This window comes from Cuculus canorus, chromosome 1, assembly GCF_017976375.1.
Source record: "Cuculus canorus isolate bCucCan1 chromosome 1, bCucCan1.pri, whole genome shotgun sequence".
Taxonomy (NCBI): Eukaryota; Metazoa; Chordata; class Aves; order Cuculiformes; family Cuculidae; genus Cuculus; species Cuculus canorus.
This window is the reverse complement of record NC_071401.1, coordinates 152604714-152629141: the sequence shown is the minus strand read 5'-3', so window position 1 is coordinate 152629141 and position 24428 is coordinate 152604714. Positions and strand designations below refer to the sequence as shown.

The window sequence follows — 24428 nt, the reverse complement described above, 5'->3', positions numbered from 1 at the left end:
CTCAAAGAGGGTTATATTAAATATATAATACCATCTAGTTCAGAAAGGAAGTCTTCCCTGGTTCCTCCCAGCGGCATTGGGAATGTGATAGAATTGGAAATGGTGATTCATTTTTCCAGGGACAAACTGTCCCAAGATAATATGTACTATCTGCCTCAGGAGACACAAAGCCTCCTCGTGTTCCACAACTGCTTAAAGAGGAGGAAAGCCAGCACCCTGCTTTTCCCAACCCCGCTGCCACCACCTGCAGACCAGCTTTACTCATAGTTTTTACCCTAAAGCCTCTGCCTGAACTTCATACAGCTGAGACTGCAGTGCAGACACAGGGAGACAGAGGTGCAGAGGTTTGGACAACTTCAGCTACAACTTCCTACAATTCTAGGGCTCAGTTCACACTTCCAATCTGTTCAACCTTCTTTTACAAATCCTTGCGCCAGATTCCACTCAGCTGGACACCAGGGGATGGCATGGGGACAACTGAGGACAACCAGGGAGCCCTTTCATAGCAACTGTACTTCGTACATGTCTTTAAGTGATTTATGAGCTGCAAGGTGGATCTGGTCACAAGGCAGAGACGAAAGGAGAGGTTAACTCACCCTCTTGCTATTTTGAGATGGGCTGTAGTCACCTACCAAGGAGACTACTAAAAACCAGTGAGAACTTGCCTTGGCTCGCAACACCCTCAGTCCCCAAATCATGCCTTATCTCAGAATTACAGTGCTCTTGTCCTTCCTGGAGAGACAATATAGCTGCATGGTTGCACTCCTTTTCCCACACAGGGTCCTCCCTTCCCCACACCAGCACTGACAGTGCATATCTTCAAGGGAGGCTCAAGACTTTGCTTCTTTAATGTGCGATTAAAAAAAAAAAAAAAAAAGGCGACTCTCCCACACTCAACAAGAAATCCCACGAGCAGGAGCCCCAGGCTTGGCACCCTCCCCCCCGGCTGCCCTTTACAATTGGGCAACACATGCGGTTTGATCAGAACGGTTTTTCTCCCCATATGCAAAGGAGCTCCTGGCTGCTGCAAGGCTGCTTTGCTGGCACAAGTTGTCCTCACGAGTGTAACAGTGTCAATGCAAAAGCCTCCTGCTTTAGGGAACACAGCTCTTCAGCCCCAACACACACAACTACCCTGAGGGAGTCTATAGCGTTGGCCTTACCAGAGGCTCAGAGGGCCTCCCCCACACCACGGCATGATGTGGTAGAAGGCATCATTGGAAGTGATAGAGGGAGATGGGATTGCATTAAGGAAAGAGGGGAGACAAGTATAATAATGGGAGAATTAAAGTAACCACAAAGTTTGCTGGAGGCACATTCTACCCCATAGCAGACAGCCCTTTCAACCTGGGGTACTACTTGCAGCTCAAGCCCTGTGTGCTGCCAAGAGCTTTGGTAACTGCCTGTCATGCATCAGAAACATTTGGGCTGTGGGGCAGAATTCTGGATAAATTGAAGGGGAAGGGGAGGAAAGGAAGAGGAAGAGAAAGGGCTGTGAGTGGGAAGGCGTTACATACCACAAGTACTTGTGCAATAGGGCCTAGAGCAACAGGGCCCCTCTGCTATTAGTGTCCCTCCTCTGCCACCTGTAATGCTTTGCAGTCCTACACTTTCCAGTCTAACACTGGCCGGTAGAGGGATGGAGATCCGTTCTAGGGATGAGGTGAGGAAAGAGACAGGTAGGAATGATTTCAGCAGCAGACTGCAGCTTCTCCTGTTTTTTGGGCAAGATTTCTAACTACCTCACAGGAGAGGAGGATGGGGAACTTCTTCCACTTTGCCCACACTGTACCAAAAAGAAGAAAGCCCACTGAACTCCCACATTCTCTAGCAGCTTTGACACCCCCCTTCACAAGTCTATTGTGTGACATCCCTAAACACAATAAAGATTATCTGAAAGCAGCGTAAAAATAAAAACAACTCAAAGAGAAAACAGGAAGAGAGTGGAGGAAGGGGACAGAGTCCTTCCCCTGCTGGCCCCTGGTAGGAGGCAAGCAAAACGGCACACACAGCCTCTTGCTCCACAGCACACCAGTCCATAGCAATCACAAGGCAAACATAGCATCATCTTCCTTTGCTTGCTTCCGATGATGGCTGGCAGCAGGAGGGGAGATAGATGTCCCTGCTGAGGAGCTGGACAAAGTGGGTAGCCGGTCCGCAACTTTAGCTCGCTCTTCCAGAAACTTGTCAAACTCTGGGGCAAGAGAAGAGCAGAGCATTGCATTAGCAAGGAGGAAGGTTTGTAGAAGAGCCAAGGGGCTGCCAGGAACAGCTGGAAGAAGGGGGTTGCTGCAACGAGCTTACCTTCGCTGGTGACACCTTTTGCATCTTCTGACTCTCCCTAGGGAAGGAGGAGAAGGGCATGGTTAGAAGCAAGGTAAAAGCATCTCCACAGATGTGGTTCTTTGTCTGCATGGAGAGAGACAGGATAGTGTTCCCCCCAGTTCTGCAGTACAGACAAGTTAGAGTGGCCCTGAGGCTCAGTTTGTTAGCTATGACTCCCAGAAGGCTAATTATACCTGTGTGGTATCCCAGACCCTGTGTCTTTGGCCTTTCCTGCCCAGCCCCTGCCAAGTAGCCTGTGCCACCTATTCAGCAGTGCCAGCACTGTTGTACACTGCCTAAAATCCAGCCCTGCAGACAACTCTGGCAGGACTGCTGGCTCCAGGAAAGCAGCACCTCACTTACCACATCAGTGGAGAGCCACTTTTCTATGTCTTCCATGAAATTGGCTTGGGGAACTGGCACCTAGGACAGAAGGAAAAAGAGTGTTGAGGCCAAGAAAAGACAAGATGTTCCAGGAAGCCCATGAAAACCACTCTGCAAAAAGAAAGACCGACCCAAAAGGTAAGCCTTTTGCTCCACCATTCAGTCAGGTCGGTCCATTCCAAAACCAGCCAGTGCTACTGCAAAGCCCTGCCAGCTACCAATATCACTGCTTACCTGCTTGCTCTGCCCCATCCACACCCAGACACACATAGTTTCCAGGATACAAGACATTAAAAGCATCTGGGGTTTGGTGGTTGGCTTTGGGATATTAGGATTGAACCAGGCTTTCTATCTGGATGAGGACTCACTAGGCGGAAGCTGGCTGCTTCTGTGAGGCAGCCAGAGAACAAGAGATGTTTTTCTCCACCTCTTCCCTTCTACAAACCAGGAACAGTATGATGTCAAGTCTGTGATGCTGTGGATTACATTAATGGGGAAAGACACCTGCCAAGAAGTGATTCCCTGGTAGGAGCATGAAGCACAGCAGGATTTGACATCACACAAAACTGCAGAAACAGACACATCAAAGTCCTCTACACTTAAATTAAATTAAATTAAATTAAATTTTACTTCCAGTAGGGATGAGGCTAGTTTAAAATACTGTATGTCCCCGGCCAGTTTAAGCAACAAAGACACGTGTTCTTATTAGACAGCGATAGTCTTGGAGGAAACAAAGTCTGATTCAAAATCCCAGATCCTTTTCTCCAGTTGCAAGCTCCTGAACAAAGCTGAGCAAGGAGCAGCCCTTGCTAGAGGCTCCACAAGCAGAAGCATGAGAGAGTATTTGGTGGGAACTTAGTTATTAAGTCTCCTGATATGTATTGTTCCCTTGCTCTCAGGAAAACAGCAAGAACAAGAAAAAGAGCAATGCCTTTTGACCAAGGATAGGTAGATTTCCCCAAACCAGAGAGCAAGTGCAGGTAGTTACCACAACTGACAGATGGATGAATAAGGATGGACGAGGATGTGTGAGATTAAGGAAGTTTCAAAGCAAACTGGCTTTGTCTACCCAGAGAGGAACTCTTTAGGTAGAAGTGCATTCAAGACAACTGGACAGCATGTAGGGAAACTTCCTAGAGCAGACATCAGTGTGAGCAGTGCCCGTTTCAGGAAGACAGGCTAAGAAGCTTCAGGCCTGGGAGTGTGTCAAAGACTCAGTGTGTCTGTTGGGGTGTAATTGCAGGAATTCCTGCTGCCAAAAGACCAAATTCAACAGCCTGAAGGCTCAAACAATTTAGGAGGAGGCCTTGAACAAGGTAAAAGCCAGAATGTGCTTTCCTCCAAATGGAAATCTCAGCTCATGCTGAGTAGGAGAGGCTGCAGGGGCGATGAATGGCAGCAGCCATCCTCATGATGCCACCAACTAGTGCCTCTGCTCCATACACTCACTCCAAACCAGGCCATCCTCTAGCTCAGAGTGGTGTACGCTGTCTTGGCCTCAGGGCTCCTAGGATTTTTTCCTACAGACATGCTTACTTAAGGAAGGATTGACACTCTGACTGCTTCCTTCCCAACCCTGGTCTTCACTACTGGCCCTGACCAGGGTTAATCCATTTCAGTTTGAAGTCTCTGCTGATGTCTGCTGCGCGTGCTCATGTGCTGTGCCAGTGCAACTTCTAGTTCAGCAGCCCCAGCCTTCTTCCTGCCTGCTGGTGCTCCACAGTCTCACCATTCCTTGCCGCATCATCCACTTAGTCAGCTGGGCTCCATCGCTAGAGGCACCAGACTCCTCCTGGTCAAGAGAAAGTCTGCTCTGAAAGCTGTTGTTGCAGAGGGTGAGGGAGACGGGAAGCAGTGGGTCTAGGGTGGGGGAAAGAACACACTAGTACTGGTGGCCTATTTCTTTGATTGCAAGGAGAAGGCAATTGAACTTGGAAATCTGCTGAAGAGGAATAAAACATACATTTCCAGGTGTAAATTTCCCTGCAGATAGAAGGAGGCCATCCTGTTACTTACTGAGTCAGTCCCAGACTTGCCATAGTTCCCCATCTCTGGGGTTTAGAGAATGAGGTATAGAGCCCAGGTAGGAAATACAGATTAGTGGACACTGGGAGTTATCAGTCATGTTGAACACGTGATTTTTTCCAAACAGACATCACATTCATTGTGTTGGTGAGCAAGGAAGATACTCTCATTCCTGGTGATGTACCTAAAGCTCTGTGGCCACTTACCGCTCCTGTGTTCTGCTGACGGGCATCCAGGGCACCAGCGAGTCCTCTGGAGGCTTGGGGATCTTCGTACTTTACCCTGAAAGCAGAAAGTTAGATAACACATAGGCTGATGAGATGTCTGAGACTGAAGAGCAGGAACTCCTGAGCATATATTCAGGGCTTCTGACTGCACAGCTTTTCACTTCTCCTCATTCTGCCCCCAAGAGCTTCTAGAAAGGTGTGCAAAACCTGTACTAAAAGGTGTAGCCCACAGACTAAACAAAACAGACTAATCTACTCACTGGAACATCACTGTGGGATACCACAGGACAACACTGGCACATGACAGGAAAATGAAAAGGCATTATACGAAAACAACCAGCCAACAGACTAAAACACAGGCTTATAGAGCTAGGTGCATCAACTACAACACTCATCTGCTCTGGGGTTGACTACAGAAGACAGATAACTAACACAGACTGACCGGAAGATAGATTACAGACACTTTAGAAAGGATTCAGTCAACAACCCTCTACATACTCACCTACCGTCACGGACACAAACACAGCTCAAAAACATCTCTTTAACTGGTATCACTCAAGAACTGATGGCGGCAGAGACTCACTGGTCTATGCTACAGAGGAGGTGATACTGGATGATCAGAAGAGCCTAGTGTAGCTTCAAGGACTCCAAATGCATCATTCCAGCAACAACCTCTCTCCACACACAGATATGTGTCACCCATTACCTCCCTCATCCCATTTCCGTGTCCCCTCTAGGCTGCTACCACACATGCTAATGCCACACATCACCATTTGATCCATGCAGAGTGGGGAAAACAGTTTGTCCGTGCTGGGAGAATGAAACCTCTCCCACGAACTCTCCGTAAGTCTCCTCTCCGGCTGCTTCCAGACTCCTTTTTGCAGACTCAGCAGACTATCAAGTAGAGCTGTTTTTGTTGGGCGCCAGGGGCTTGGGCCACCGTTGCTCAAACTTCTCAAAGAAGTGCTCATCAGTGAAGGGGCCGCTGTGGACAATGGCATCGAGGATGAAATACAACGCTGCTATCATGCCACTGATGAGGAAGAATGGCAGGAAAGGCTTGAGGTGTTTCAAGCACTGCTTTGCTGAGACACACATGAAGCTTGGAGGGTCAGGAACAAACCCCAGCAGCCCTGCCTGTGTCTCCTGCCAGCAGGTCCCGTCCAGGAGCAGGACAATGTGTCTGTTCAGACAGAGAGAGACGCTAAGAGCAGAAGCTGGTGAGTGAAATGGGAAGCCTGAGCCAGTGAGAGTAGAGGCTATCTTGCAAGACTGCAAGTGCACCAGATGGAGGGCAGTGAGGAATAAATAGAAGCTGTCTTGTTACTTGTGCAGAGATCACAAGCCTCAATCTGTTAAGGATTACACCACAGCAGAGAGGATACAATTCCACCCCTGCCCACATCTCTCTCAGACTCCAGCACTGAGCACATAGCAGTGGCTCAGATTTCAGCCCCAGACTGGGTGCTGTTGGCACTACTGTTTTTGTCCTGGACTGCCTCTGATCTCGGGCAGCACAACCCACAGTTGAAGTGGCAGGGAAACTCATAGGCAAAACACGTGAAGTTCTGCGTAGGCCATGGATTTCCCCACTGCTTTTACAGAAGCAACCTCAGGCAGAGGAATGAAAAGAGACATTCTCAAGAGATCTTAACTTGCTACTTCTCAGTTCCAGAATAAGGCACTCCAGTGGATGGAGAACAGGAGCACAGGTCAAGAGGCAGCCATGTGCCTGTGGGCTCTACTGCTTGGTAACCAACAGAGAGCAGTGGATGACTGTGATCGGCAAAACAGAGCAAGATCAGCCGCAGTCTCTCAAGCCAAAGGGATCTAGCCAGTACAGCTTTGGTTAGCTCCTCCGAGAACAAGGATTCAGGAGTCCACTCTTCGCAGCAAAGATATCTCTTCGGTTCATACAGTGTTATGGAGACCCAACTCATAGTGCTTTACACCAGGAAGTCTCAAACACACTACGGAAGAAGAAACATCAGTTCCACTTACCAACAGGGAAGCTGTGGCACAGAGTAGTGCCCTGCCTTGCAAACCACAACTGACTGCATACTTCCCACACACCAATTCAATGCTCTGCCATCAGACAACACTGATATTCAGCAATTCCCAAATTCAACTTCACCCTAGTCAGAGCACGTGAGTTTAGAGACAGACAAAAAAAACTCAGCCAGTCCCACTCCACACCTTCATCTCCAGATGCTAACCCTCCCTAGCAAATGTGGCACCACAGTCCACTGACACAGCAGTGAGAGACATGCACATAGACGCCACTTCCTTCTTCCCATGCCCAGGAGGACACTGCAAAAAGGAGAAGACAGCAGCAGGAAGAATAACTGGAAACACAGAGGTCATCCTACAAAAACTGTGTATCAGAAGAGTGCATTTCTATCACACCCTACCATCTCCAGGATCTGTCACAGCCCCAGTTGCCCTGAGCCCTCCCCCTTTGCAAGAAGGCAGGACAAGACAGAATGGGCTGCTACACTCACTCTCTACGTTGCTCAGCCAGGGAGCTGCCGCGGGTCAGGGCAAACATGTCAAACTCTTCTTCCAGCTTGCCAGAGGTGTCAAGGGAGTGCAGCCCCGCACTTACGCTGCTTGAGCCTAGGTCTGCGGGAGAGAGAGCAGGGTGAGCAGGCAGCACAGAGCAGTAAACTGAGGGCTGTGGGCTTGGAAGGTGCTAGGTGGAAAGATAGCATCAGAACAGGTTCTAGGCCCCCTCCTCTGTACTGCCCTTCAGCTGCAGCAAAGTCTACGCATGTATATAATGTCATGGGTGAAGCAACAGAAGCAATTTCTTCACCTGCTCAGCAGCTATTTTTAGCTATTTTTAATCTCAGGCAGCAGTATCAACATCAATTTACTACACTGATGCTGAAGGCTAGATGTTCCTGACCATCTAAGAAAACTCAGAGAGAGCTGCTCCATAACTTGTGGAAGAGGATAACTTGGGCTTCTGGGCAAGCACCTCTGAGACAGATGAGAGGATTTGTATGACTCAGGCATCATCTGAAAAACCCTGACTTGAAAAATACCTCAACTGGTTTGTCTATAAAAACAGTCTTGCCAATTTTCTGCAGCTGCACCCAAGCTGTACTGAATGTACTTACAGCTAGTGAGAGCTTCAGGCAGTGCTATGCAGGCTGTTGGCATGTCATGAAGAACTCTCAGGACCTCTCAGGCTTTTTGAGCAAATAACCTGTCAAATCCTAGGCCTTAAGTCCAAGATGCTTATAGAATCATAGAATCACTAGGTTGGAAAAGACCTCTTGGATCATAGAGTCCAACCACTCCTATCAACTACTAAACTATGTCCCTGAGCACCTCATCCACCCGTCTTTTAAATACCTCCAGGGATGGTGACTCAACCACCTCCCTGGGCAGCCTCTGCCAGTGCCCAATGACCCCTTCTGTGAAAATTTTTTTTCTGATGTCCAGCCTGAGCCTCCCCTGGTGGAGCTTGAGGCCATTCCCCCCTGTCCTGCCCCCTGTCACTTGGGAGAAGAGGCCAGCTCCCTCCTCTCTCAAACCACCTTTCAGGTACCTGTAGAGAACAATGAGGCCTCCCCTCAGCTTCTTCTTCTTAAGGCTAAACAACCCCAGTTCCCTCAGCTGTTCCTCGTAAGGCTTGTTTCACCAGCCTTGTTGCTCTTCTCTGGAAACGCTCCAGAGCCGCAACATCCTTCTTGTAGCGAGGGGCCCAGAACTGAACACAGTATTCAAGGTGCGGTCTCACCAGTGCCGAGTACAGGGGCAGAAGCACCTCCCTGGACCTGCTGGCCACGCCGTTTCTGATACAAGCCTAGATGCCATTGGCCTTCTTGGCCTCCTGGGCACACTGCTGGCTCATGTTCAGTCAGCTGTCAATCAACACCCCCAGATCCTTCTCCAGGCAGCTTTCTAGCCACCCCAGTCTGTAGCACTGCATAGGGTTGTTGTGCCCAAGTGCAGGACCCAGCATTTGGCCTTGTTAAACCTCACACCATTGGTCTCAGCCCAGTGGTCCAGCCTATTCAGATCCCTTTGAAGAGCCTCCTTACCCTCCAGCAGATCAACACTTCCTCCCAGTTTAGTGTCCTCCGCAAACTTGCTGAGGGTACATTCAATCCCCTCATCCAGGTCATTGATAACGACATTGAACAGGGCTGGACCCAGCACTGAGCTCTGGGGGACACCACTTGTGACCAGCCTCCAGCTGGAGTTAACTCCATTCACCACCACTCTTTGGGCTCAACCGTATAACCAGTTTTCAACCCACGAGAGTGTGTGCCTGTCCAGGCCAGAGGCAGACAGTTTCCTAAGCAGAATGCTGTGAGAAACTGTGTCAAAGACTTTACTGAAGTCCAAGAAGACTACATCCACAGCCTTTCCATCATCCAGCAGGCGGGTCACTTTGTCATAGAAGGTGATCAGGTTAGTTTGGCAAGACCTGCCTTTCGTGAACCTGTGTTGACTGGGCCTCATCACCCGGTTCTCTTGCATGTGCTTTATGATAGCACTCAAGACCGCCAGCTCCATGACTGCGGGACCCATCCTCCTTGTCTGCAGGGATTGACTCCACTTGCAGCGCTTCATATTTATTCTGCAAGGGAACCTGGGGGATGTTGTCTGAATGGGGACAACAGGTTTTGTGTGCTGGGCAGGCACTTGCTGCCACTCCCCATCTTTCTTCTCCTCAGTCTTACAGTTAGTGGTTGGGTAGTTCACAACTGTGCTTGCTCTGGCTGCCTGCTTACTTTGTGAGAGGGTGCTGCTCCACTGGTCTATCTCCCTCTCACACTCCCTAATAGTCCTCAGTTTAGTTACTTCCTCCCTTAGCTCTGACACCAAGTGGAGGAGTTCCCCGACTCCAGCACAGCTTCCACAAGTGAAGTCAGTACTGCTGGTGTGAGTCAGTGTGGGAGGGGAGCACTCCTTGCAGCCCAGTGTCTGGGTGGCTGCATGTGCCCATTGAGGCTCCGTCTGGGTGGCTGCATCAGTCCTGGCTGCTGCAGCACCTGGAGAAGCTTTAATTTTATGCCGGGTGGCCATCATGGTCGTTGGTCCCTCTCTTTGCCCTCCTTGCCCGCTTGAACTGCCACTCAAACTGCCCTGTTTTGCTAACATGCCCTGCACTTCTAACACACTCCGCACCTGTTTGCCGTGCTCCGGGTCGCGCTGCTCCCTAGGGGCCATTTAAATCTCCTGCGGTAGCCACCAGGACCGCCTCCCTCTGGTCAGCAGCTCAGCTGCTTTTCTTTCCCAGGCCTCAGTGGTCAGCTTGACAACACAGAGCAAAAGAGACAACTGCACCACTGCTAAGCACTGGAGAGGGATTAACTTTATCCCTTCACCTGCTGGAAGGCCCAGTCCTTAGCCATAGCCTCATGCTGAAGTCCTTCTTAAGTCATGTCCACCTCCCGCACACATAAGGTGTGGATGCTGAGACATATACTTTGTGCCTTGGGGCACAATTTTCTCCATGAGTTTGCTAGTTGACAATACACGCTATTTGTCTACGTTACTTTACTAACATGACTAAGGTACTTTTGGACACGATTCAAGGACATGAAAGGTCTCACAGTGCAGGACAGGAAAAGGACTACATGGCAACATACTCATTCCAGCCAGCTGAGAGGAAAGGTTGTTGGTGACTTCAGGCTGTCTCACTGCAGGAGTACTGGGTTCCAGGTCAATCAAGCTGTTCTCTGCCTCATTTGGTGCCTTTGGAGGGAATAAAAAAAAAAGGAAGATGGTGGAGAATTTCTGAAGCTGACCCCTCCACCCTGACCCCACAATCCTAGCTCATTAACACTGCAGAATGAAGTCCTTCTGTAGCAAGACATCAGCTGTGAAGCCTCTCCTTTGAGAAGGCGGACAGTGATCAGAGAACTGGCTGGGAATAAGTGTCCCAGAGCAGAATACAGCTTAGTATCCAGCCTTCCAGCTCTGCTGGATGTTGATAAGTAGGGTAGGTGCTGATTCAGAGGACAGGCCAGAGCTCAGAGAACAAAGGGAGGCTTATATGGGAATTATTCCTCTCAATGTTCAATACTGGAACACTGCTACTGGTCTGCTTTTGCTCTTTGGGTGAGAGGAAGGCTCTCGCTGGCAGGGAGGGAGAGGCTAGCAGCGGGAATTGGAGTGTTCTGCACATGAGTGTGGCCTGGCAGATGGGCTGGGAGAGTAAAGCCTACAGATTGTAAGTGAGGCAGACTGAACCTCTCTCCAGTTCAGCAGGACACGGCTGCACCTGCAGGATGCAGAGGGGCTGCTGCTCCGAGTTACCTTAACAGGCTGTCCTGTCCGAAGACGCTCAAACCTGCAAGAAAGATGACAAGATACATTTCAGTAGCGCACGCTTATTCACTCACAGCCCAAAAGAATTATTATTAGGCTTGGCACAGTCTGTCCTTTCCTATGTACTAGGAAAGGCAGACCATGGCTCAGGGCTCATTTGCCCTTCAAGACCAAAGACACCACAACAAGGCCCACAGCGTTGATGTCTCCTGAGAGGTGGTGTGAGGAATCTTCTTGTTATCCTTCAGATCTGCATCTAATCAAAATGGTTCAAACCCAGCTTTTCACACGGACACAGGGACTTAATCTCCAGACTTAATCCTAGCTTAAGAGATGGGTTTGATGAATGGAAGAAAAAAGAAAGGGGTGCTGATTCCACCTGGATAAGTCCTTTCTGTTCCCATATGCCTCAGAGCTAGAAAACCAGCTCTTTCAGTGTAGTTCCCTCCTTCTTCTTCTGGGTTATATCACAGGGCCATCTTTGTATTCCATCAGTAACTTACACAACAGGTTTGAAGGGACAGGAATAAATCACTAAAACCTGAGAACTGGATTTGTTCACAAAGATGGATGATGTAGGCTGATACATCTTGAACATTATACTCTCGGGCAGGTCAAAAAGGTGGGATAGAAGGCCTTTGAGGGGCAGTAAACTCTTGTGGAAGAGCAGGGCAGAGAAGGGAGGAGAGAGGTACCTTTCATAGCGCAGAAACACATTGTTGAGGTTGTCATTGATGAGAAGCAGCTCCTCGGTGAGTTGCTCATGGAGGACACGGGGAATCAGCTCCAGCACACGCTGCTGCATGGCTCTACATGTCCGATTCAGCTCCTGCTCATAGCAAGGGAAAGTTACCGCAAAGGTCAGTTGGAAGTCTGACTGGGACAGACAGCCCAGAGGCTACTGGGGTCTGTCAGCAAGGGTGGATGGGCAACAGTTATGGGTGTGAAAGGTAAATTGAATCTGAGCTTTACAGTAAGTGTATGCCTCCTGTGCAACACATCACCCAGAAAGAAAGATCCTCAGGGACTACAAGTCCTGCTGTCTGATGATTCCAACCTCAGTGTGCAACTTCCTTTGGCTGTTGAAACTTCGCCTCCCCTGTGTCTCCCTTATCCTCTCAGTTCCTGATAAGCCCCACACTAATCTGTCTGATTGTTCCCCATTCCTGGCATGCATCACACCTCGGTCCATCAAGTCATTGCTAAATCAAGCTGTGTGTTCTAGCCCTCCACCCTGCCAGAGTTCCTTACTTGCAGCAGCTCCAGGTCTGAAGGCTCAGCCTGGGATGGCAGTAGTTCTGTCAACATCTCTGACATCACTTTCATGTTCCCATTCACCACTTCCAGCTCACTGCGCAGCTTCCCAATCTGCAAAATGGAGAGGAAGTTACAGCTCTGCCTGGAAAGACTGGGGAGATAGGTGAGGTAGCTCTGAACAGCAGTGCGTTGCATGTGTGTATGTGTTCACAGAGGCAAAGCAAATGGCCACTGGGAAGCTTATTTGTCATCACTCAGTTCAGTATTTGGGAGCTCCCAGCAGAAGGAAGCTCCATTACTTGCCTTCAAGTTCATTTGCTGGTAACAGATGCCAGGCCCTCCTCACCTGGGATCTTTGGCCACTAGCATAGCCTCCATTTTTAAGAACTAATACAGGCTGCTGTTATGATTCAAATCTCTCCCCAGCTAGAAACTCCTGCGTAGTAGCCATTCAAATTGTTTCATTTCCAAAGCAGTATAAGGCGGGAGGGGAGGAAATGAATTCCTATCCAAAAGGCAAGCCTCGGCTAAGTGTGCACTTGAAGCTTTTTCCCTCATTTCACAAGCTGCTAATGAGTGAGTCTCTTGAGAACAGTTCCTACCCTCCATTTTGCAAGGGTAACCTACCGACAGCTGGAGGTTTGGTGCTGAACGTAGTGTTGTATGAAGTCAAAGTGAGGCAGGAGAAAAGAGGACAGAGAAACAAGCGAGAAAGCACTGTCTTTTGGAAACCACATAGCCAGACACAGTTGAGTCATATGAAGTCAGCGGTGAGGCGAGATAATCAAAGATGATAAGGAGCATCTGCAGAGCAAGCTTTTGCTGTACTACACTACAAAGACCTTGCTCAAAACTTGTATTGCAGTTCCCCACTTCGTTATAGCCAGGATATCTTCCCTCTACCTGCAAGCAACCCTGTCTTAGGAAAACATAACCGCTCTGTATTTGTGGTATCCCAGCTCATCACTGTTACCATAATGGAGTTCTGGGGAGCTCTTGAGGGACTATGCTTTAAAGGAATGGCTCCTTGAGGACAGAGGCTGGGGAAGGACCAGGACAGCAGTCCTAGAACAGTGTTTATGAAACAACTCCCAAATGCAGGGACATTCAGAAGCACCACAGGAGTCATGTCCAACTTACCTGCTCTGGCGTGGGTGTGATGGGCATATCACTGGATGTGCCTCTCCCGGCGGGCAGGGTGATGGGGTGGAGGATGGACTCTATCTGCTGAGGGGAGTTGACCGCAGGTGAGTTCTGTCCAGATTGGGAGTTGGAGCTATACACAGTCTACAAGCGGAGGTGGTAAAAGTGACAGAGAGAAGAACACGTTAGACACTCACAGCTGACAAGGCAGCCCAATTAGGAGAGAAATGTTGATGGCAACTGCCCATCTGCTTTCAATAGCTCTTCCAGCAAAGAAGCTGTCCCAGAGCTTCCGACTCCACAAAAGCCTTCTAAATGCAAGCTACAGTTCCTGAAGTTCCCTTATAGCTCCAGAATGGCAGCTGCTCAACATCCTCCACCTCAACAATGCTCCCATACCCTCTGTGGTGTGTGGATGGGTGACAGCATGTCCAGATCAGTCATGGGGAACTCCAGGCCCTTTCGTCTCAGGTCTTCATAGACAGCAACAACACCAGTCAAGTCTGGTGAGCTACGGAAGGCATCTGCCCAGGACTGGGAAGAAGGACACAGTACAGCCAGTCATTATTTACAGTAGTCTTCTGTACAAACACTTAAAGACAAACATCCCAAACTCGCACAGGTGCTTATGCTTCTTGGCTCACCTGGATGAGGGTCAGCACCTTGTCATGTACTATGGCAGGTGGATTGTTCTTTGGCAGGATTGTTCTCACGAGGACACCTTCTACAAAGTCCTGGCTGGACACAAGGACATGGAAGCGATGGCCACAGTTTTTGACACATGTCTCCAGGACCTTCAAAGGCAATGAAGCATTAGCTATAGCCTCTGCCTATGTGTGTTCCCCTTGTTGGCTTTAGGTACCTGTGTCTTTTCAGCCAGGGACCCAGCTTTACAGCAAGGCATCACAGAGCTGAGAAAGAGCCCTGACCACTCACCGTCAAAGCTAACATAACTTCATGGAAGTTCTTATTCCCTACTATTCTTTTCTTAATGGCTCGGAAAGCATCTTTGGGTCTGCAGGAAAAATCAGATGAAGAAAGACCATCAGAAGGCTGAGACCCACCTACAAAGAGGCAAAGCAAACCAGCCACTGGCTCTGGATGCCTCCTGCTCAGCAGGTGACTTTCCCACCATGTTTTCAGGGCAGCCTGAAGCAATGACTGGTAAAACAGCTTCTGCCTGTGGTTCTGCAAGAGAAGTGGAGTCCTGCAAATGAGAGCTGTTACTGAAATTTGAGGCTTTTTATGCTGATGTCTGCAAAAATTGGAGGTGTATCGAACACAACAGACAGCAGAGTAAAAGCAATGCTAGAAATGCACTAGTTGGGGGTAGAGCAAAATCCCATGGCACAGAGACTGAAGAGAAGGAGATCACAAAAAAAGCCTGGTATGAGTTAGAAACATGAAGGAGAGAGCAAGCTGCAGCAATTTCTGTGTTGCTAAGACAGAAGCCATCTAACAGCATTTCCCTGGAGGAAAGGAGGCAGGAAAAAAAGCAGTAGAGGATATTTAGTGGCAAAATCTTGCCTATATTGCAGTTGAGTGAGAGTGCAGGAGCATAGCATGGTCTCCTTAAGCTTTCTCAGAGGAAAGAAGCCCTGTGATCTCAGCCCACTGCTGTCTTGTGAGAGGGCACAAATGAACCAACATGCTCTGGCAGAGCACAGGAAGAGAGGCTGGGCAGCAAGAGCAGCAGTGCTGGAGGAGAGTGAGACAATGAGAAGGGCAGGAGTCTATTGGTCTGGGGGCAGATGATTGCAAGGGATGGGCAGGGCAATGGGAGAGCCAGCCATGCAAGGAGGTACAGCTGTGTGAACAGGCACCCAGAACTGAAATACCAAGAGGCCACAGCTTGGAACTGAGAATTGTGGGCAGTGACAGGTGTATTTGCACTGTGGGGATAGCATGAAAAAAATGAGGTGACAGATCTGTGAGCAGAGATGTTAGACTGTGTTTTCACAAAACTGTGAAGCTGAAAACTGGGCTTGCTAATCCTCTGTCAGCATCACTGCGGGGTAGGACAGCAGGAGTGAAGCCTACCTATTCTATTCCACGTAGCACCTTCTTTTTTACATGCTGCTCTTCACATCTCCACTGTGAGGAGGAGCAGTTCCCCTCGAATTCAATGGTAAATTCCCAGGTCCAGAGTTAATAAGTCTGGCAGATTTCTAAACGTCTCTCTGAAGGAAGAGGGAGACACAGACTCCACATACTCACTTTGTGCATGTCTGAGTGACTGCACATGAAAATACCTGAGAAACGAACCAGCAGGACTCGCACAGTCAGAGGACTGAATAGCAGCCTGAGATTTTCCTCTCTCCTCAGTCACTACCTGCAGATTTTTACATTCCCAGACGAGAGAAAGAGAGAGGTATGAAGGATGAATAAACTGATACATACAAACTGCAAATATACTTTTGGGAGATGGGACGCAGCCTAGCTTGAATCGAGGTTTCTCTGGGGACCCAGAAGGACTGTTGGAATGGCTTTCGTCACTCATGAAGATCACTGGGAAGCATCTAACAGATGATCTGATAGCTTTGCTGTGTCTCTAAGTCTCCTAGCACAGTCTCATCTAAAGGACTGTTGGGAAGCCTAGCTTATTAACTCCACCAGTGCATGCTACCACTGCAGTCTACACATGTAGTGTTACACGGTGCGTTAAAACCTGCCACTGGATGTGTACCCTCGTCAGCTCCCTTACCCTTCTTCAGTCTCGTTAATGATGTCACAGATCTCCATGTTGAGAGCCCAATTCTCACTCCGCAGGGACCCATCGGTAGCTCTCTCTGGAAAACAGAAACCAAGGCAAGACAAGGCTAAGGGCAGCCTTGGCACTCTCATGAGTTGCTGTTTAGCTGTCAGAACATCCCAGAGCCCAGCCATCTTACCCCTGACTTCCACAACATACAAGGAGGTGAACCTGGCTGCAAAGTCCAGGCCACCCGCTAGGTGTCACCACCACAAAGCATATGGCTGTCAGAGTGGTTGCAAAACTGCCCACTCCACCCACACTACCAACACACAAACATACACTGCGTGATTTCTGGTGTCCTGCAGATGAAGGGAGAGGGCTTAGCATGACTTCAGCTACAAAGCTAGAGAAAAGGGAGTTTATTTGACAATGGAGGGCCAGAAATTGTGAGTTTGGTGTGCTCCTACTGACACAGATCTAATGTCAATGGCATCACTCTTGGTCTGCATCAAATTAAGGAAACAAAGAAATCAATCCCTTTCTTTTTATATGGGCCCTACAAAAACAAACAATAAACATAAAAAGCCAAAGCAGAGCATTCTCTTGTTTAATGCTTACATCTCTCCTCTGAACTGCTGGCCTCTGTGCAGTATGTACAGAAGTGGACTGAAGCCGAAGCAATGTTGTTCCCACTTTGGTTGTGTCCCCTTTAATCAGGAATTCCTCAGTCAGCCTTGATGTTATTCAAGGCAGAGAATTTGGGTAATGAGCAGCTATTACTGAGAGCACCAATGTCTCCACCCTATAATCAGCCATGTCTCTGTCCTACCCGGGCTGGCTGACTGATGCCTTCAGGGTCACCACCAGAGAGCAGCTGGGAGAAAGAGAACCTCCAGTGGGGCAGACAGGACCCAGACCATGGGGAAACACAAGAGATCCAGCAGACTGCAAGCAGAGGGCAAAAAACATTTTTCCTAGCTCTCCCATCCTATGAAACGCCTGACTTAGCACTGGGGCAAGAGAATTAAAACTAGCCAAACCAGTTTAGCACCTACCAGGTGCTCTTCAGGAGAGCTTAGACTCAACAAGGTACATAGAGAAGTGCCTGTATTTCAAAAACTGCTGCCCCTACAAAATCTGGAGCCGAGTTGTGGGTCCTCTACCCCTTTGGAGTGAGCTTTCTCTGCACGGCTGCCTTTTGATGCAGCAGCTAATGATCCTTCTGTGGATATGAAAGAAAATGACCATTCACGCAGTAGTGGGATAAGGCCATAACACAGGAAAAAAGAGGATTTTCAAGGATCAGGTGGAGAGCTATCCACAGCATAGTGGTGTGCAGCCTCTTACACACGTGTCCCTCCCATACATTACACCCCACAGTGTGAGGCTACCTATCCATACGTTATCGCAATCCAGCCACCACCTTTTCTATTGACTGCAGAATGGATTGGTTACACTGTGGTTATGCTGATTACATTGTGGCCACAGCCAGGTGGAAGAGGACAAACAAGGGAAGGAGAGTGGCAAAATGTTCTTACTGCTATTTCACCTTTCTGAAGGTCTGGCTACTACTGTAATGTCCTGATAACCCTGTGATTCAGGTGGAATTTTTTCACTCTGAGTATTAATTTTATATAGGAATCCTGGTCTCTTGCAGTTCTAAGGTTTCTCAGTGAGGCACAAGAGGCAGCATTGCACTGGGTGATGTGGTAGGCAATATATCCAGGGCAGTGGGCTACAGGGGAGCATGTCTGGTGCATCACGGCATATACCAATGAATAGGTGAAGGTGTGGTAATGCATGGGGTAAAATATTTCCCATCAGGGCTTCTCTGGAATCAGGACTTGGTATAGTTACAGAACTCCAGGTTCCCTCCTGCTCTGGGATACCACATGGCCAGCTGGCCTTGCTGGCAGGCAGATCGCAGCTCAAGTCAGTCTGATTTGGCACACAAGATCACAAAACCACCCTTCACTTGTGCTCTCCTCCAGCATCCCCTGCTCATGACACAACCTGGTTTGAACCCTGGCCTAGCCAGAAATTTCTCCATACTGTTTGCTCCCTCTGGCAATGAAGCACACAGATCAGTCTCACAGAAGTTGCTCTGCTGAAAAGAAGTCCACATCCACTCTCCTCATCGCTGAAGAAAACCACTGCACATGGAAGGAAAAAACCCACAACTCGGGAAAAGGGCTGAGCCTCCTGGGAAGCTCTGAGCTAGAGAAGAAACACAAGGGTGAAACAAAAAGTGCTTTTAACCATCAAGTCCTTGCTGTTCAAGTTTCCCCAACCCTCCTCAACTTCATTTTCACTGTACGCAAACACGAACTGAGTCTGCAAACACCCTTCCCTTGCTCCCTTATGTTTGGTGGCACTCTGTAACCTGCTCCCCACCACCTCCCCTTTTCCTCTGAACACACCAATCCCGCCAAAGGTGGGCAGCAGGTTTGCTTTTCAGATGGGAATGCAAATAAACCGTGTGTGCTCCTTCACCTGGCTGGCTGCTAAAGGGAAAATGGGGCTTCCTCAGAAGTGACACACACCACCCTGCTGTTAGCCCACAGCACTGCGGTCATCCTGCTCACATGCTGGTCAAGGAAAAGCTGCAGGAAAGCAACAAACCTGCCGTAAATGCCACATAGGCTCAAAACCCACAAAGCTGGAAGAGCAGTATTAGGGCATATGGAAAACAGAACCATGACTATGAGGCATTTCCACAAACAAAACGCTTGAATTTAGCCAGTATAAATTAAGGCCTGGCCTAGCTGGCCTTGTGAGAACTGCAGCTAATGCCCTTTCAATCCTCCTTGCTTGCTTCCAAGCACTAAGGGACTGTGCCAGTCTAGTAAAATATGTTGGTGTTTTCTCTGAAATCCTGAACTTTACCCTTTTTACTAAAGCCTGCAGAAGGGAAAAAACCAAAGTCTATTCATTGGTCACATGAAGGATCAGGGTGGCTGGCCCCATTTCTCCAGCCGTAATTAGCACATGAGCTGTCTGTGCCTCACGAAATCTGAGCCCAGCATGGCTGGGGACAGCAACGAGTCCCTAAAAACAGCGAGCACAGGAGACAGTGCCTACTTCTGTCTGTTAATGAGCTGAGCCTGATCTGCTGTGGAGAATTCCCCTGTGTGGAGGTTATCAGGGAGCATATGAATGCTGTCTCCCTCCAAGCCTGAAACCAGCTAGCGGGTTGAATGTACAGGAGGCCCTTCACAGGGCCACTTCAGAGCCACATTGTTTTGGCAACCAGTCTGGCTTCCCGGGTGTGACAGCATTGGGGTTTGTCTAATTCCGATCTGCTGCCTCACAAATTGCTTGGATCAACTCAAAACCGCTGAGGACCGTGGTATGGGTTGAACCAGAGCACTGACTCTTTTCCTGCCTGGCATTTGATATACTCCTGCTGATAGCAACCAGGTTATAAAAGTTATCTGGAGTCCTTAGATAAGAACTCAGAGCTCAGAATAACTGACACAACAGAGCTGTACATCACTTTGTGCCATGAGCAAATTTCACAGCTTTGCTTCTTCTGAAGTTCATTGTCTCTGCCCCTGTGGCAGGGAAGAGCCCATTGTGGGGCTGCTGAACCCACTCAGTCATCCCTGCAGCAGCACACCAGCACTACAGTCAATAGCGCAAGGAAGTACAGCAGCTGCGGACACAAGATCCTGCACAGGCTCCTGTCCTCTTTGCTCCCCGTCACAGAACTGAAGCACCCATAACCAGCCAGGTACCATTCAGAAACCCTTTGCCTGTGACATGTTCTGCCGTAGCTCATCGGAGACTGTGTGCCTCTCCTCAAGTTGACCCTTAACCAGCGCTCCCTACAGTGCTCTGGCAGACTGTCTTTAAATTCCTCAGCAGAGCATCAAGCACCTTCTCACCCATTTGAACAGGTGTCTGAGGGCACCAAAATTTCATTGCATGGGACGGTGTAAGTTCAGCAGAAAGCAACACAACAATCCTTTCTCCCAACTTCTCTTCAATTCATAGCCCCCCAGCCCAAATCAGCATCCCGTATGAAGTCTCCTTACTGAGCCTCGTGCTTTTTCCTCCCTTCAGGATACTTCAGCACCTGTTCAGGCAGGACTCCACCATTCATCTGTATTGGTCCTCCAAAGATGGAGGGCATGACTTCCTTTCTAGACAGAACGATATATGGCTCCAAACTCAGTCCAAGGACGGTGACGGACACAGAGTTGCAGTGACATAGTGCTGTAGGTATTTGTGTCTCTGAACTCCTGCTCCTTTCCTGTGAATCTGCTCAAACTCTTCAGCTGCTGTCTTTGCCCCTTCCCCTCCAGAGTGGGCACAGCAGACAAGGTAATGCCTTTTTGAGAAGCACTACCTTGCACAACACTATCTGCCATAAAAAAATGCTCTTCATCTCTCTGCTAGACCGTTACTTTTCTCCTTTGCCTGCCCTCATTCACTGAAATAACCCGTCTCCCTCCATTTCAGTATTGCTATAATTACTAGTTATTCCAAACTCCCAGAGTCAGGAGAAAGCGTTGGTGGTTTCCTCTCAATTCTTTCACTTACAGCACCTCCTTGAAATTATATTTTCCATTTTGAAGTTTCTCTTAAGTCATAGATAGAGGCACAGAGGATTTCACTTTTGATGGGGGAATCCAAACTATGACGCTTTGGCACTCTTTGGAAATTTCCCCACTGATTAGAAGCACTGTGTTTAAAAAGAGACAAACCACCAAACAACAAAACAAATCTAAAAAATCCCCTAACAAACAAGTCTGTATTATTTTTATTTGGGAAGAGACACTGTGGTCCAAAAACAAGACAGTGGCAACTTTTGTGACTAAATCTCAGGACTGGGAGTAAAAAATTAGAAAACCTGCTCCTCTGCAACTGCCTCATTCTGTGACAGATCATTGACATTATCTGAGCATCAGGTTCCTTGTAAGCAAAATAAATGGAACTTACTAGATTAACTTTAATGAAGGAATTTGATAACGTCACTGCAGTGTGCCACAACAAATTTTTTTTTTATTCCACAACCTTCATCAGGAATTATTTTAGACTTTATAATCTGTATCATGCATACATGACTTTGACCAAGCAATCTGCAAGGACACGGTGTTCAGTTTCTGCAGACAGCCCAAAGCAGCAGCACTACACAGGTTTGGCGATCAGGCTCATGAGTTCAACATGCAGCTGCCATGGACCTACCAAACAAGTTTGGGTAAATCATGTTCGCGTCTCAAATTAAACAGGGAAGATAGCATTTATCCATGTCCCCAGGATGTTGACAGGCAGTGATCAAAAGGAGAAAACATTCATATTTTCAGTCATCAGCCCTTTCAAGTCCTCCACACTGAGTTCCTCTCTCATATGCTGCAATTCCTCCACCCCTCTGGACTCCCATAACCCCGAACAACCCCAGTCATTAAGATCTGTCTACTGTCATACCTCTGGCACTAAACCCCTGTTTGACAACACTTTTGAAATACTTTTTTCCTCTTCTTTGTTGTTGGCTTGTTGCTTGAAAATCCCTTCTTTGACGGCAGCAAAGCCCAGAGGGAACCCACTTACAATCTTGCTATTATACTGGTCAGAAGTTCTGGAGGGCAAGAAGCGATCTGCCACATCTAAAGATAACTTCAGATTGCCTCTCTCCAAACAGAAAAACTTGTCTGATGTACTCAAAGACCATTCATCTGAGAAGTGCAGGAGACGGCTTCTCCTGGAAAATGTGATGAAGCATATGACATTCATCTAGGGAGACATCAAGGATCCTCTGGAAGGTTTTTTTACAGAAAACCTTCCCTGGTGATCCTTCCCCCACTTTTCACCTATCTCACCCAGCACCAGTGAGGGGCACATCACAGTGCCCTCTGCCCACATCATTCAGACACTGCTTTCATCAGCCTCTAAAATACGTAGTATTAAAAAGGCATGACCTAAAGCAGCTGTTTGCTCCCTTCCCACCCCAACCACAGCAGCTTATTCACCCATGCTAGCAGACCATAAACTAATAAATCAGGGACCAGATGTTCACAGCGAAATGGCCATTGCACAAGCTGGAGAGTTTAAACAGGCAACATCAACCATTGAACACAACCTGAAGGCACATAGGCAATACAGCTTGGGGTGAAAATAATGTTTATTCTAAGCATTTTAAGAACTGCATTTCTGTTTTGAGACCAGTGTAGCTGTTGATGGTCTTGTTCTTCCTAACTGCAGCACCTCTTTGCTCCACTTCCTCAGACTACGCCCTTCTGCATTCATCAAGTTGACCACAGGGACTAAGAGAGATTGCGTGTCCGTAGGCCTGCAAGGTCACAGAGTGGGTGCTATGTTCCTGCCATTGATTTCACTGTCAGAGCTGGTACTCAGTCCAGTAAGAAGGCTTGTGGTGCTCTCCACAGAGACAGGGCACACTTCTGCCTGTCCCAGACCTCAGTGCTGGGAAGTTAAGGGCAGGCAGCTACCCCTGGGGTGCCTGGGATGCTCCACCTTCAGGTGGGGAGCTATGCCCCAACAAAGAGTATTGTGTCCAGTTCTGGAATCCTCAACATAAGGATATGAAACTGTTGCAACAGGTGCAGAGGAGGCCACAAAGATGATCAGAGGGGCTGGAGCACCTCTGCTGAGAGAACAGGCTGAAAGAGTTGAGGTGAACATCAGCCTGGAGAAGAGAAGGCTCTGAGGAGACCTTACAGCAACCTTCCAGTACCGGAACGGGGCTACAGGAAAGATGGTGAGGGACTTTTTACAAGGGCATGGAGTGACAAGGGCACGGAAGTGGAATGGCTTTTAAATGGAAGGGAGATTTAGATTAGACATTAGGAATAAATTTTTCATGCCAGTGGTGGTGAGGCACTTGGCACAGGTCGTCCAGAGAAGTCGTGGATGTCCCATCCCTGGAGGTGTTCAAAGCCAGGCTGGATAGGGCCTTGGGCAGCCTGGTTTGGCGGGAGGTGTCCCTGCCTATGGCAGGGGTGTTGGAACTGGATGATCTTTAAGGTCCCTTCCAACCCAAACCATTCTATGATTCGATGATCCTGTGATTCTATGAAAGTGAGCTGGGATGCTCCGGAGACAACACAACCCCAAGGTGCAGCCCCCTGGCAGCCTTCAGCCCAGCGACAGCCACCCCAGGCACCTCGTGCCCTTCCCGCCAGCCCCAGTCCCGCCCCTCCCTTGACGCCCCCGCGGCCAATCACGTGACTCGACCGCGACCCCCGCCCCGCGGCCCCTTTAAGCGTGGAAACTTGGCCTCGCGCCCCCCTCGCGCCCGCATTGGCTGGCGGGGCCGCGCCGCGCGCTCGCCATTGGCCCGTCCGCGCCGGGCTCTCCCCTCATTGGCCGCGGGGGCCGCCGCTGGACCAGGGGTAGACGGGGTCCGGCGGGCGAGCGGGCGCCGCCGGGGGTCGCGGGGGAGGGCGAACAGGGCGGGAGAGGAAGGGGAATCGCGGGTCTCACCGATGCGCTGCCCCACCGGGGAGCTGAAGGGGTTCCCCAGCAGAAAGTCCATCTCCGCCGCGCCGCGATCAGCTGACGCCGCCGCCGCCGCCACACACGTGACCCGCGCCCCGCCCGGGCCCCGCTGTGACGCAGCGGCCGCCGCCCCGGCCAGAGCGAGCGCAGCCGGGGGGTCTGCGGACCGGGGGCTGCGCCGAGGGGTGCCCGGTTCTCCCATGCCGGAGCGCGGCTGTTGGGAAGCGGTACCCTGAAAAGCCAAACTCAATCATCAATGTCAGTGTGATCATTAAGCAGGTACTCTTTTAATAAGCAGCGCCAGGGTATGCATGGGGTAATGGACCTAGTGTGTCCGATCACTGAGACTGGATACATGACTGGTTACTGGTTAAGCGTACACAGAATCATAGAACTATAGAATCATCGAACAGTTCGGGTTGAAAGGGACCGTAAAGATCATCCAGTTCCAACCCCTCTGCCATGGGCAGGGACATGTCCCACTAGATCAGGCTGCCCAAGGCCCCATCCAACCTGGTACTGAAATCTATATATCCCGATAGATTCCCAGAAACCAACTTTTTTTGGGGAACTTATTATCAGTTTATCAACCACTCCACAGTTTCTTGGTGTCTTCAGAA

At 49.2% G+C, this 24428-nt stretch overlaps 1 protein-coding gene across 3 annotated transcripts; it reads right to left on the bottom strand.

The window, feature by feature from the left end:
- Positions 1–871: 871 nt before the first annotated feature.
- LOC104065899 (target of Myb1 membrane trafficking protein) lies at positions 872–23907 on the bottom strand. 3 transcript variants are annotated; one of them, XM_054081118.1, is made up of 16 exons: positions 23794–23907; positions 16357–16441; positions 14589–14667; positions 14297–14446; positions 14052–14186; positions 13650–13796; positions 12504–12620; positions 11948–12081; positions 11241–11274; positions 10571–10676; positions 7463–7583; positions 4941–5016; positions 4439–4501; positions 2689–2748; positions 2305–2341; positions 872–2194 (listed from the first exon to the last, which is right to left on the bottom strand). In XM_054081118.1, exons 1-16 carry the CDS (start codon positions 23843–23845, stop codon positions 2046–2048), a joined length of 1545 nt encoding a protein of 514 aa, XP_053937093.1. In that variant the 5' UTR covers positions 23846–23907; the 3' UTR covers positions 872–2045. The 3 variants fall into 3 exon arrangements, 2 of the variants coding, with proteins under 2 accessions (XP_053937093.1, XP_053937102.1); XM_054081127.1 differs by lacking the exon at positions 4439–4501; XR_008452537.1 differs by lacking the exons at positions 872–2194; positions 2305–2341; positions 2689–2748; positions 4439–4501 and adding an exon at positions 5732–6931.
- Between the last annotated feature and the right edge of the window lie 521 nt (positions 23908–24428).